The sequence below is a fragment of the Tarenaya hassleriana genome, unplaced genomic scaffold (genome assembly GCF_000463585.1).
Source record: "Tarenaya hassleriana unplaced genomic scaffold, ASM46358v1 Cleome2, whole genome shotgun sequence".
NCBI lineage: Eukaryota > Viridiplantae > Streptophyta > Magnoliopsida > Brassicales > Cleomaceae > Tarenaya > Tarenaya hassleriana.
The window spans coordinates 1,370,193-1,384,215 of record NW_010965372.1 but is presented as its reverse complement, the minus strand read 5'-3'; the positions used below and the strand labels follow the sequence as shown (position 1 = coordinate 1,384,215).

The following is a 14,023-nucleotide window of genomic DNA, read 5'->3' as shown; positions in this document are numbered from 1 at the left end:
TATATATATATATATATATATATATTTGTGCAAACACTAAAAAAATATTTAAATTTAATATTTAAGACAGGCTTCTGAAAAAGAACAAGCATAGTTGGTGTCAACACTTCAAAAAGCAGCCTGAACCGTGCGGTCCAAACTAAAAACATAAGATTTTGAATTGAAGAATATATAATATGATACAAACGAGATTTTATTCTGGAAATTCTGCTGACTCCGAAAATAAAATGTAATGTCCTCTTACATTATAGCAATTATATTTTTGTCATAAATGTTGAAAACCCCCGGAATGTTAATTGTTAAATAATAATTTATATCACGAATTTATATGCTATTGATGTTTCGTTACACTTGGTATACCTCACATCTTAATAAATACATCCATTTTTTTAAAATAAAATACATTAAATAAATCGCAGTATAAAAATGATTTAATTAGGTTTAAAATATATATAAAAATGTATAAATGATAAGGTTTTAAGAGAAAGTTTTTTTAAAATCTTACAAATTAAATATATAAGGACTGATTAATTATATAATATACGACTACTACTTTAGTTTTCGTAACGTCCTTTGACCACTCAAAATCGCATTTAGGAATCAATGTCGTGTGATGACATAGTTAAAAGACCCAAAAGAAAGAACTATCATATGGCTGAATATTTAATTTGATATTCCGTATCAATTTTTAAACATAGTTTGACCGATCTTTCACTGTATAAATGTATAGATTCCGTGTAATATATAATGATGGTCGAATAATTCACATTTATATATAAATTTTCAAAAATAGATTCGACACACTTTTGGGTCTAATATATATTAATATGTATACTCTTACCTGTAAAATCCTCACCTAAACTATGACTTATTCATAAAAACATGAAAAGAAATAAATTCATGTTATTTTGTTTGTACAATAAGTTGAATAAAGAATTTATCAAATATCTCTAAGAAGATTCTTTGTTGCACTTATTTTTTAGTGATGAAATAGTTTTTCAAATTCGGTTAGCAGATAACACGACAAAAACACACACAACAATTTGATTTCATCATAAACACACTCGCTCCTCGAAACATTATTAATCACACAATGAATTCCGTCATGATTAATTCCAATTCCGGTTCGTTCGGGTATCATTCATTTTCAATTCGGTTCAGGTCCCCATTTGAGCTAAACCAAATTCAAACCGACATACAAATAAAACCAAACTAACTTCTAATCGGGTGGGATTAAGATGCAAAATGGATTGGCTCACCAGCCGGCCTTTCTTCTGGGTCTAATTTAGACTGCTCTTTGGACCGTCCGGTCCGACCTTGACCCCGGTCTGCTTGAGTTGGCCCGCGACAGATTGCCTCCCCGGATGGCAGGACCCCATTTTTTCCTAGTATTTTTCCAACCCAACTCGATAAAAACGAGCTGGCTCGGTTCTAACGGGTCTAGCTCGTTTCTACATGCAAGGTCGGATCTGTCTCACCGCCTGTTGGCGAATAGGTAATATTGTAGAATTGTGACCAAATGGGAAAACAAAGACCTCTGTTCAAATTCTACTGTCCCCAGTCGTCACCCCCATGACCACAAACAACAGTTTGATGTCCGAATCCCACACAAAACTTGTCTAATCAGAAGAAAGAATTCTTGCCTGAAGAATATAACTTCATAAGAGATCGGCAAAAAAAAACAAGAAGAAAGAAGTTATTCCAGGTTCGTTCCATATTAGTCTTTAACTCGTCACGGAGAGAAAAAGGGTTTTGAATGATTTCTACTCTGGTGACAGGAATGGAGAGGGCAAAGACAGAAGAACATCTAAAAGGGTTTTTCTTTTTCACTGCATGGACTGAAAGCGTTTCATGATGAGCATACTCAGATCCATATAACGCTGACTGCAGTAAGTGAGGCAAGAGGTTTCGCTCGAGCTGAACTTGCTCCCGGGCGTGCCCGTGATGCATTTGTCCCAGCACACGCTCGTCAGCTTCGCCACCATCTCATTCACCATCGCCCTTTCCTTTTCTTGCTGCCCCCATCCCCACCCACAAGTTTTACAGATCATTAGCAAAGTATGATCAGAGGATTTTTTTCATTAAGTTTACTCGAAGTAGATAGACAGCCATAGCAGGACACAGATATACAACAAAACGGGTAAATCGCATAGAGAGCAGATCACATTTCGGCATTAACTTCAAAGGTATATAACTATATAATCTTTAAGCATGCCTAAGATAAATGATTCCTACCAAAACCAGGATATATTCAAGGACAGGAAGCCTAGACCCTAAAACAGAGGGAGAACAAGTCCAACCACTGAATCTGAACTCATCCTAGCTTCTACCAAAACACAGGACCAGACAATGAGTAACAAGAAGATTTTCACACATTCCAAATGGATTCAACAGCTAAGAAAGAAGCTCATTTTTTTTGTTATGTAAACCCTAAATACACAAACAAACTCGATTATGGACTCCTTTTGTAAACATGAAAGAGGTTTTCTTAAATCACTCGATCATAAACCCTAGCAGTTTACGTTTAACAAAACCCTAAACCCTGATATATATAATCAAGTCAGATTGGCCAAAAGCTCAACTCAAACCAAGGGATTCCAATGCATTCAAACAAATCCTCAAGAAAATCTAAGTTCATTCAGAGATCATAACCTAGAAAGAAATACCAACAACAGGAGCTCAATTTCAACGCGAATCAACCGACCATCTACGTAGCGAGGTTCTCGTAACTCTCACGAGAATGATGAAGAGACAAAATTGAAAGACTTACGTTGAGCATTCGCATCAATTCAGGGTTGCCAGCGACGGAAGGATCCATGGCGTACGTAAGCGTCTCGGTTTGAGAAGAAGACGAGAGGGAGAGAGAGAGAAATCAAACTTTGGTGGAGAGCGAGTGAAACCCTAATAGCATCTGTCTAAAACGCCAAGGAGCCTTAGGAGGCGATACGGCCGCCATGGAATTAAGCTGACTCTCTGAGTTATGTTTGAACATCTGACTTTGTTATTGGGCCTAAAAGCCCAATCCATAAGTATCCCTGTTTTATTTTCTGTCTAAAAAATAAAACATATCCCAAAAAAATATTTGTAATTACTAATCACGTGTTTTTTACTTATATTATGCAATTAATATTAGACACGTTAAAATATAGGTCATATATATATATATGTGATAGGATTATTGTTATGAAAATCCTAAATTATAGTTTTTGTGATTAGATCATCGAATATATTCGAGAAATATCCTAAAATATGGTATTTTTGACAGGATTATATCTTATTAATAAGATGAATTAAAAATATTTTTTTTAAGTGGAGATTTTAAAATGGAATAGACTAAGCTGCTAGCCCATCCATTAACAATAAAAATTGGGTCACATTTGTTATTAATATTAATTAAGTAGATTTAATATGTTTATCCTATTAAATATATAAATTTAATTATGGACTAAATCTATTTAGCCTAAGATCAATGTGAAGACGGGTTATTTCAGCTCCGTCTTGTAGTATCACATAGGAAACTGCAATGCATCTCAAATCATGGTTATTTTAAAATCAAATATAAATTCATATAATTTGATATTGTTGGTTAGATCTTACGATGAAAAGATAAAGTTAAATGATTGTACTATAAATGTTCTATGATCACTATGTAAACCAAATATATATATATATATATGTCCAATATATATAACTTAGTCTTCCAATCCACATTATGATAGAATTTGGTGTGTGTGTGTATATATATATATATATATATATATATATATATATTGTGTGTGTGTGTGTGTGTGTGAATTTAGCATGGTCATTTTATCTCTGCCAATCCATGATTGGTAGTAGACATTTGACGATGAGTGCCAAGTGCTACGTATTCGACCCATATAAAGTCCATTTAACCTATATTATCAAACTTTATAATTTAATAATTAAAATGGTTGGGTCTGAAATGTTGGTAATCAAAATGAAAATAAAAGAAAATAAAATAAAAGAAAATAAAATAAAAGAAAAAAAAATAAGAAAAAGAAAAAGAAGCAAACATCTTCAAGGCGAAGAAAAGTACCAAATCCAAATTGCTGCGTAGGAGTAAGCAAGATGTATGATTTCTATTTTGACAATTTGTTTTTAAAATTTCAACTTTTCAATAAATAAAAAAGCATGGCTTTGTATACAATGATCCCCTTCACTTTAATCTCAAAATTAATGCCAATAAATAGAAAAGAATAACACTCTCTCCAACTTTATAATATATAGTACTTCAATAATTATATTTATACGACTAATTTATGTAACAAAAATCTTTATTATTCTCATGCTAAGTAATTATATTTACCTATATCGTCTTAATTTCACCAAGTGTTATTCTATCTTGGCCCTTTTCATATCGGCTTTGTTCTTATGATCATGTCTATATGTGTCTCTCAAGAATAACCTTGCAACTTGAATTCTGCAAGTACCTAGTTTTTATTGTCAATTATAAATTAATTTAGATGTTATTTTCAATATTAATCTTATTGAAATTATAATTACATCTATATTTTAAATTTGAGTAAGTATTTTCCGGGTAATATTTCAAAAATAATATGTGTGTATATATATAGTTATAATTGGCCAAACCCGTAAATGGCTTTTTATCAAAATCGGAGTTTAAAAGTTGAAGGAAAAGAATTATGAATTTTGGTCGATTTAGGTATCTTTATGAATGTTCAATAGAAAGAAAAAGAAGAGAAATGATCAAAAGCCATAACCACCAAACCAATTTAATACATTATATATATATATATATATATAACTATTCAAATAAACAAAATAAAGAGGTTTTAATGGGAACTTAAAAGGAAGAGGGACATAGTGAGGAAGCCCTACGTCTCGAAACTTACTCGTTAAGTCAGCCCTTTTCTTTACCACCTTTAGACTTCAATTTCTCACGACACTTGGGCTAATCAAATTGTCATGTGACAATTTCTTCTTCATATTGACGACCATATTTCATTTTCATTACCATTTCTTTAGGAATGTTCCAAGAATCTCTCTCTGAAGGATACTATATTTCTGTCTATTTATGGTAATGAATAGATGTTTAATGAAACAACGGAACATTGAGTAGTTGAAACTTGAATTAACGTACTTAATTAGGAGTTAGATAATATTTTCAAATATTTTAATATATTTGGCACGATTTATATTTAAATAATGACTCGTATTTATTCATTTTAAACGCTTTCATATATATATATCATTATATCACCATAATATTTAGTTAGTCTTTCATGTCGACAAAATCTTTGATATTTTTATACTTTTGCTATGGGTCAATCAAACATGGAAAATGGGGATTACCGATTAGATTACAAAAGAAATATACTTTTGTTATCACATTTCATGTGGCCACGCAGATTTCGCATCTTACCATAGCAGCCAAAAAAGCTTTTGTATCTTTTTTTTTTTTTTGGTTGAAATGTTTAATGCTTTTGAAGGAAAGAAAACGAGCAAAATTCACTTTTGATTAAACCACGTTTGAATTAAAATGTCACTATATATGTAGCATAAACCAAGAACGAAAGTCTTCGCCATTGAAGAGGGCTTGAGTCATTCAAATTGATGAAGAAGAAAAGTTACCATATGGACATATCGATGCAGAGATTCGTAGTGAATGGAAGAACCGTGAGATTGCCTCCCGGTTTTCGTTTTCATCCCGAAGAGGAAGATCTCGTCTTCGAGTATTTAGCCAAGAAGGTCCTCAACCGTCCCATGGATTTCAATCTCCCCGAGATCGAATCTTACAATGCCGATCCTTGGGACTTGCTAGGTTTGCTCATCCCACATTCTCTCTCTTTATGTTTTATCGTGTTTTTGTCTACAAATGCACGAAATTGAGAATGTGTTATACACCGAATAGAATCCAACTTGTTAGCTTGTAATGAAGCGTGGTGGTCAATGTATATCTCAACCGATTTAACTCGGATTCTCGCTCTTTCTTCCTTTTATCTTCAAGTCTACAACGTAAATCGTTATATCTCAAAAGGGTTTAAGTCAAATTAGTTTCCTATAGAACACTCGAACTAGAAGACGGCCAACAGTCCAAAATGATCTTCTTGAAATACTAGCTAGGGTTTTGACAGTCAGTCACTGTCGTTTAGTTACGTTAACAAAGAGAAGACGAATCGATGTCGTCTTCTAATACAGGAGAGAAGAACAACGAAGCATATTTCTTCGCAAAGAAGCAAGAGAGGGAGAGAAAGAGAAGAGAGACGGATTCAGGGTATTGGGAAGAATGTGAAGAAGAGATGGAAATGGAAGCTAGGGATCAGAACAATTACGGATTAGGGTTTAAGGGAATGAAGAAAACGTTCGTCTTCTTCATCGGCAAAAGGTCTCGAGGATCGATAACTCCATGGCTTATGCACGAATTCCGTCTAGTGTACGTCGCGAACGCAAGATCTCCGTGTCCTATACGTCTTAAGGCACGTTCAAAACCTTTAACTCCATGCACAAACCGGTCTCTTTCGAGATCATACTTGTGTTTTTTTTGTTTTAGTTATGTTTTTTTTTTCTCGTTCGATGTTTTCAGGATGCAATAGATAAATGGAGGGCGATTAAAGTGTTTGCTAAGAGCGATGAGAGCGAAGAGGAGGAGATGGAGGAGGATGACTTCACGGCTTCAGACGAGTCGGATGGTGAAGAAGTTGTTCAAAATGGTTCGGTTTGGTGGTGAATCATCTGAATTTATTTAGTATAATATATATATATATATATATATATATATATATATATATTAAGTGTGGCATTTAGATGTTAGAACATATTATCATCGATATGTTTTGTCTCTGCACAAAAATGTTGCAATTGGATAAACATTGAGTTTGCTTTTGTAATCCGTATAGCTTAAGGTTGTCCATGAATGGAAAAAAAAAAGTAACCACCAAAAATTAAAGCAAACAAAAAAAAAATTGATTGAGTAGTTGAATCATAAATTAATTTTATGTTTAAAAAACAATCATTATATATATAAATATATATATATATATATATATATATGAAATTCAGGGTGCATTCATAGTTTATGATAAGCTTTGTTTGAAATGAAATGCGACTATACGTATATCCTATTCGTGAATAAATTTAATAAAAAAAAAATAGTATGTGTTTGGTAATGGCATATACCTTTCTCTTTTTCGACGTGCATTTGCTTTTTTTATTTTCTAAATTTAATAACTATTAATTGAAAAGTTTTATTTTCCCCTAAACAATGATATATATATATATATATATATGCACCTTTTCGTGACGCATATATATGCGTTTTAGTCTTCACGAAAAAATTCACCCATTTTGTAATTAAATGTGAATAGAATCTATCTAAATTGTGTTTACATTAAGAAAAAATGGAGTAATCCAAATTACATTCGGCCATCAGTTATAACGACAAAGGCAATGGCTAATTAATAATATTACATGATCTCTATCGATTGAATCAAGTATGATATTTCCATATACATATTTTTAATTTAACAAAAAATATACTTAAATTCAAAATTTTCTAAATATCTATACGAATTATTAAAATTAACAGTAATTATATATATAATCATCATTTTCGTTAAACTTTTTCAGATTCTATTAACTGATGCGATGATGTGTACCGGTCAGAAAATTATTTTACGATAAGTAAATATCCACGCTTAAAGATACAGGAAAAGTCCAATAAATGGATCCTGAGTGGATCAATCTAACATCACTGTATTTCCCTAATGTAGGTTTTTGACACGTGATTCATGTTTATATGTAACAACATACAAACATCATTTAAAAATTACAAAATAGAGATAGAGATTTTTTTTACCGTGTCCAAAAATAGTAAAATCAAAGAAAGAAAAAAAACCCAATATTACTTTAAAAGATGTTCAAAGATATTCTTGGGGGAAAAAAACACGTGTCAATTGGCATGCAGTGACCTCTAAAACATATCTGAAAACTCATGGTTTCCAACGAAGAGTCAAATGTCTTCGAAGAAACATTTTGAGGTAAGAACAAAAACCCAACTCATTCTTTCTTTTGCCTCAAAGAGACAACAAATTTCACTAAATTTAGCAAACAAAATCTAAAGAAACCAAATCACATTTCCCTCCTTAATATATCATAAATTCATGACCCCATCTTCTTCCCAAAGGAAAGGAAGAAAAAAAATTCAAACCCGTCACCAAACCTGTAACCAGTCAAAGAAGGGAAAGATGGGTTGCGGTGGTTCGAGGATGGGTGGTGCGGAAGGGGAGGCGGTCCCAGCCGGCATCCGGCCGCTTCTGAGACGGCGGCTGGGGGGGGTGAAGAAACGGAGCCAAGCAAGTGTTCTGAAAGGTAACCAGACCCTGTCCAAGAAGGAGCTTCTCCGGCACAGAATCGGCAGCTCTGATGGGGAGGAGACCGAGCATGACGTCAGCATGAGGTCAGCTAAGGTGGCTCCGGCCCCTGACCACGACGAGGTCAATAACAATAACATGGAGGTTGTTTATGAGGAGGTGGAGGAGAAGATCATCGAGGTTGTGAAGGAAGGAGAGGTCGATCATCATGATGGTCATGGTCATGGTCATGTCTGTCATGATGGGTGTGATGTGCATGGCGATGATTATCATCATGAGGAAGAGGAAGGGGAATTAGAGAAGGACGATGACGAAGAAGAGGGAAGAATGAGCAACTTCGACGAGAGAATGATATGTCCTGCATCGCCTAGTTTCAGGGTTTATTGCATCCATCTTTCGGATTCCGACGATGAATTTGAAGGTAAATATTTCTTCCATCTTATTACAGTTTCTTGTTCCATTTTCAGAGAGCATGCATTCTTTGATATCATAGGGAAATCTTTGATATCTTTTCATAAAAAAACATCTCATAAAATCGAAATGATCCCCTTGCCGTTTTTGTAAAGAGATGAATTGGTGTTTCTCTTTACGTGCATTATGCATGCATGCATGCATATAGAACATGTAGATTTTAGTGATTTGGAGAGTATTTGGTCGTGAAAGAAGGTGGAGAACACAAACAAACTCTAACTAGAAACAATTAAGAACAAGAAGCCGAGAAAAGCGAAGAATAGGGCTGAAAGTGTATAGGGTGAAAGGGGACTTCGTCCCTTCTTTTTTCACTTCATAAATCTGTACAAAATGCATGAATTTATACAAGAAAAAGAGAAACTAGTCGTTGGCTAATTGAGAAACAAAAAAGGAAACAAATCAACTACAAACGGCTAGAAATAATTAAGGAAAGATTGTGCAGATTTTGTGATGATGTACTCCATGATTCTTGGCTCTTCTCCAACGTCTCTTTGGCAAGATTTGCAGCATATTCTTCATTTATTTCATCAATAAACGAAATCCTGATAAGGCAAGTGTCTTCATGTGGTTTGGAGTTCTTTTTGTTCTTCATGACAACAAGAACCGAATATAGTAAGTGTCCTTTCGTCCATAAGTTTCCCATGTCTTCATTTATGATTGAACTTGTTGAACTCAAGTGCTTCATTGAATGAGCATGTCCAAATGCTTGATTAATTCTTTGTTCTTCATCATTCCCCCTCAAGATTAGCTTGGATGATTTTCAGAAAGCTAATCTTGCTAGGAGAATGCATTGCTCGATCTTCATGTGTCCAAGCTCATTCCATGATTGTTCCTTTCGTTTCAAGTTTTCCATGTGTTGTAAATCAGATTTTATTTTCTGCATATACTTAACAAAATGATTAGAAACCACAAGGGAGGCCATAGCACTCCGATTGACACAAGAAACCGAATGTAATAATGCACAAGCATGTTTATCATCAAATAGCAATAAGAAGAGAGTTCTAACATGCTTAAACTCAGCTAGATGGTTTTTCATATAATATAGGATTAGAAATGATATTCTATTTGTGCAGATTTTGTGATGATGTACTCCATGATTCTTGGCTCTTCTCCAACGTCTCTTTGGTAAAATTTGCAGCATATTCTTCATTTATTTCATCAATAAACGAAATCCTGATAAGGCAAGTGTCTTCATGTGGTTTGGAGTTCTTTTTGTTCTTCATGACAACAAGAACCGAATATAGTAAGTGTCCTTTCGTCCATAAGTTTCCCATGTCTTCATTTATGATTGAACTTGTTGAACTAAAGTGCTTCATTGAATGAGCATGTCCAAATGCTTGATTAATTCTTTGTTCTTCAACATTCCCCCTCAAGATTAGCTTGGATGATTTTCAGAAAGCTAATCTTGCTAGGAGAATGCATTGCTCGATCTTCATGTGTCCAAGCTCATTCCATGATTGTTCCTTTCGTTTCAAGTTTTCCATGTGTTGTAAATCAGATTTTATTTTCTGCATATACTTAACAAAATGATTAGAAACCACAAGGGAGGCCATGGCACTCCGATTGACACAAGAAACCGAATGTAATAATGCACAAGCATGTTTATCATCAAATAGCAATAAGAAGAGAGTTCTAACATGCTTAAACTCAGCTAGATGGTTTTTCATATAATATAGGATTAGAAATGATATTCTATCAAAATAATGTTTTGATTTTAATGACAATGCAATGCATAATGCTAAGTACTCATGCAAGATATGAAACATGCTAATTTTTGTTATCTTATAGTTTTCGTATGTAGTACCATGCATATTATGATTTACTGTGGAATATGTTTCATTGGAATATGCATATAAAAATTCATCTGTAAATATACCAGGATCAAGTATAAAGACATAAAATGAAAAATTACCAAGCCTAGAGACGTTGGAACTCTTAGGCAATGCACCCACCATTTTTGACAGATTTGTGCTCTTGAATTAGGATTCAACCGAATATGTGTGGCATGGATAGGAGAATGCATAGTCTCCTCGTATGGTTGATTCTCTTGAGACATTTTATCCTCTTTGTGGTTCTTGTGTCCTCCTTCCACTTTGTTTTCGGTCTCCTTCTCCTTTATGATCAGCTCTATTGTGCTCTCTTCCTGCCTTTTTTTCATCATTTGAACAAACTCATTAGAATTAAAGAGGGATTCAAGGAGTGAAGGAGTTAACCGTATGTTGCAGTCTTTGATCGTTGAGAGTAAAGCCTCCTTGATATCCGATGGGAGATGATCAAACACGTTGTCATCCACAACACTTTCCTTCTCATCTTCTTGCTCAAAAATGGGCTCTTCATCCACACTCATGGCTGCTATCTCTTCTATGGATAGTTTATGCCATGCTTCAATGGATTCTTTAGAAGACCAATATTCTGTGACGTTACCATGTTCATCTACACAATATGTGCAATGATTTCCTTCCTCATCTTCTAAAGGACCATAATTAACATCCCAAGAACTCCACATATGGTTGAAGTGGATTGTAAAATGTTAAAAGGGATGAAAATTCTGATGAAAATGAGAAAACAATACCTTTCCTCTCGGTTTTGGATGTAAGAACCGAAAAGGACAGAGAAATGGTTAGTCGTGGCTTGAATGAGAGGCCAACGAAAAACTTGAAAAATATGACTCCCTTTGGCTTGAAAGAATGGCCAAAGAAGGTAGAAATAGTATTGAATACACGAACAGGCTCCTCTATCTATCAACCAAAGATAAGAGGGAATTTGCTCGGTATATGCAGCTGAAAATAAAACGACTTTATAATGGAGAGGTCTTGGACCTTAATGCTCTGATACCATGTAGATTTTAGTGATTTGGAGAGTATTTGGTCGTGAAAGAAGGTGGAGAACACAAACAAACTCTAACTAGAAACAATTAAGAACAAGAAGCCGAGAAAAGCGAAGAATAGGGCTGAAAGTGTATAGGGTGAAAGGGGACTTCGTCCCTTCTTTTTTCACTTCATAAATCTGTACAAAATGCATGAATTTATACAAGAAAAAGAGAAACTAGTCGTTGGCTAATTGAGAAACAAAAAAGGAAACAAATCAACTACAAACGGCTAGAAATAATTAAGGAAAGATTGTGCAGATTTTGTGATGATGTACTCCATGATTCTTGGCTCTTCTCCAACGTCTCTTTGGTAAAATTTGCAGCATATTCTTCATTTATTTCATCAATAAACGAAATCCTGATAAGGCAAGTGTCTTCATGTGGTTTGGAGTTCTTTTTGTTCTTCATGACAACAAGAACCGAATATAGTAAGTGTTCTTTCGTCCATAAGTTTCCCATGTCTTCATTTATGATTGAACTTGTTGAACTCAAGTGCTTCATTGAATGAGCATGTCCAAATGCTTGATTAATTCTTTGTTCTTCATCAGAACACTACAAGAACGACCTTTTCAGATTATATATACACAAATGCACACACGCATAACATATATACATATATCTATATATATATACACACACACACGGACAAATCGTTGTTTGATTTTGTACATTTTGTTGAGATTTCAGATAAAGATGGAGAAGAGAAGAAGAAATCGTCGCAGACAGAAAATGGCGCCATCGACGACGTGGAACCAAAGGTAAACAAAATAACTTGATATTCTAAGACAACTTATTTATTACATTTTTATAAAAAAAAATAAAAAAAACATCACCATGGTCGGACTAAATCGGTTTTCTCTAAAAAAAAAAACACGTGTTCTTTGGAACAAAACCATTTATCTGAACCCTTTCAAAATAGACTGGAAATTTCCGAATGATCAACATTTCTTCCACGTCATGATTCGATTTTTTGTTTTTTTCCATTTTTCCCATGGAATTGATAACGAGACAGGATCAAAGCATGGAGAGAGTGAGAAAGGCGAAGAAAGGGCAAAGAAGATTCAGGATATCATTACCGAAATCGGCAAAGCGGAAGAAGTGCCATCTGTTCAACGTGACGGCGCCTTGCTACTCCGCCGTCGTGGCAAGAGGCTGCATGGGAAACAACCACCCCAATCCTCGCCTTGCCCACGAGAAACCGTCAACCCATTGATTCGATACACATATATACATACACCTGTATTTGGCCTTGATTGACGACAGAACTAATGTACCAGAGCAACGAGAAAACTATGGGCTTAGATTTTTTCTGAGGTTAAGCTTAGTTGTATGTATGTAGATTAAGATTGTGCAACAAAAAAAATGATGGTTTAAAGACTTAGCCTCGACCGATTAAATACGAAACAAAGATTAAGATTTTCAAAAGCATTAAAAATCAGATGGTTATGATTTTTGTTCAACCGAAAAATCGAAAATAATTGAAAAACCCAAAAAATTCTTCAAAAATTAAGCATTTTCATCCTAAAAAACCGAATCTAACACAAAAATCGAATGGATATATAGATTCTCTAGAATTGAAAATACCAAAAACCGAACCCAATACCGAAATACAGAAAAAAAAAACGCCTTGTTTTCACAAACTCACATCGGGTAAGGCTCCCAAAGGAGGAAAATGTCGTAACCGGTGCAAGGGAAGAGCCTCTCCCTTACCGTATCTTCACGAGCATTATAGCTCTGTCCCCGTTTTGGATCTGCAAAGGGTGAATACGTAAGAGATGATGCTTTGATACCAACGGTAACAAGAGAAACTTTGGAAAACCGTCATTAGAACAGAACGTCTACTCACGTTCGGACCTTTTCGGAAGCTCGTTTTTCGCCTTCTTACTACAAGAATCGGCGCTGAAAAGTTCAAATCGAATCGAGCCATGGCCATTTGTTACTGAAGATTCAATGATGAACGACAGCGGCATGTCTAAGAGGGTGACATTGTTCACTTTTCAAGGCCATAAAGTTTATCAATTCAAACTCACAGTCACAACCTTGCCGTTGCACATTTAAATTCAGGCCGGGAGAAGAAAGAACGCGGCAAACCTCACTAGAGTATCAGCAAAACATCAAGTTCGGGATTAGAAAAATCTCGATGGTATAGATTTCAAGAGAGGGGACCAGCGGGCTGATTATCAGATGACACAGGGGGCTTGCCAAGGATGTGTCTGAGTTCATCAGCTTGCTGCAATTACTTCACATTGATCTGCAGATAGCTCATACCATAAATCACCCGAGTTATAGAAAATAAATACGAAATTAAGATGAGAAAAAACAAACTGCA

At 34.7% G+C, this 14,023-nt stretch overlaps 3 protein-coding genes across 4 annotated transcripts; 2 read left to right on the top strand and 1 right to left on the bottom strand.

Moving 5' to 3' along the window:
• Positions 1 to 1,673: 1,673 nt before the first annotated feature.
• Positions 1,674 to 2,959, bottom strand: LOC104811566 (mitochondrial import inner membrane translocase subunit TIM8). Its single transcript, XM_010538293.1, has 2 exons — positions 2,771 to 2,959; positions 1,674 to 2,015 (listed from the first exon to the last, which is right to left on the bottom strand). The coding sequence occupies exons 1-2, from the start codon at positions 2,816 to 2,818 to the stop codon at positions 1,827 to 1,829; spliced, it is 237 nt and encodes a 78-aa protein (XP_010536595.1). The 5' UTR covers positions 2,819 to 2,959; the 3' UTR covers positions 1,674 to 1,826.
• A 2,617-nt stretch (positions 2,960 to 5,576) lies between these two features.
• Positions 5,577 to 6,872, top strand: LOC104811565 (NAC domain-containing protein 83). 2 transcript variants are annotated; one of them, XM_019202383.1, is made up of 4 exons: positions 5,577 to 5,806; positions 6,184 to 6,461; positions 6,569 to 6,732; positions 6,766 to 6,872. In XM_019202383.1, exons 1-3 carry the CDS (start codon positions 5,599 to 5,601, stop codon positions 6,710 to 6,712), a joined length of 630 nt encoding a protein of 209 aa, XP_019057928.1. In that variant the 5' UTR covers positions 5,577 to 5,598; the 3' UTR covers positions 6,713 to 6,732; positions 6,766 to 6,872. The 2 variants fall into 2 exon arrangements, with proteins under 2 accessions (XP_019057928.1, XP_010536593.1); XM_010538291.2 differs by having other exon boundaries at positions 6,569 to 6,872.
• Positions 6,873 to 7,886: 1,014 nt separating this feature from the next.
• On the top strand, positions 7,887 to 13,317 carry LOC104811564. The gene is made up of 4 exons (XM_010538290.1): positions 7,887 to 8,021; positions 8,168 to 8,775; positions 12,382 to 12,452; positions 12,707 to 13,317. Exons 2-4 carry the CDS (start codon positions 8,229 to 8,231, stop codon positions 12,905 to 12,907), a joined length of 819 nt encoding a protein of 272 aa, XP_010536592.1. The 5' UTR covers positions 7,887 to 8,021; positions 8,168 to 8,228; the 3' UTR covers positions 12,908 to 13,317.
• Positions 13,318 to 14,023: the final 706 nt, after the last annotated feature.

Excerpts from the sequence above, each read along its gene's own strand:
- LOC104811566 (XM_010538293.1), bottom strand. The coding sequence starts at position 2,818 with ATGGATCCTTCCGTCGCTGGCAACCCTGAATTGATGCGAATGCTCAAC. Across the intron at positions 2,016-2,770 it reads AATTGATGCGAATGCTCAAC|CAAGAAAAGGAAAGGGCGAT; the intron begins GTAAGTCTTTCA and ends GGATGGGGGCAG.
- LOC104811564 (XM_010538290.1), top strand. The coding sequence starts at position 8,229 with ATGGGTTGCGGTGGTTCGAGGATGGGTGGTGCGGAAGGGGAGGCGGTC. Across the intron at positions 8,776-12,381 it reads TTCCGACGATGAATTTGAAG|ATAAAGATGGAGAAGAGAAG; the intron begins GTAAATATTTCT and ends TTGAGATTTCAG. Across the intron at positions 12,453-12,706 it reads TCGACGACGTGGAACCAAAG|GATCAAAGCATGGAGAGAGT; the intron begins GTAAACAAAATA and ends ATAACGAGACAG.
- LOC104811565 (XM_019202383.1), top strand. The coding sequence starts at position 5,599 with ATGAAGAAGAAAAGTTACCATATGGACATATCGATGCAGAGATTCGTA. Across the intron at positions 5,807-6,183 it reads CGATCCTTGGGACTTGCTAG|GAGAGAAGAACAACGAAGCA; the intron begins GTTTGCTCATCC and ends CTTCTAATACAG. Across the intron at positions 6,462-6,568 it reads CGTGTCCTATACGTCTTAAG|GATGCAATAGATAAATGGAG; the intron begins GCACGTTCAAAA and ends CGATGTTTTCAG.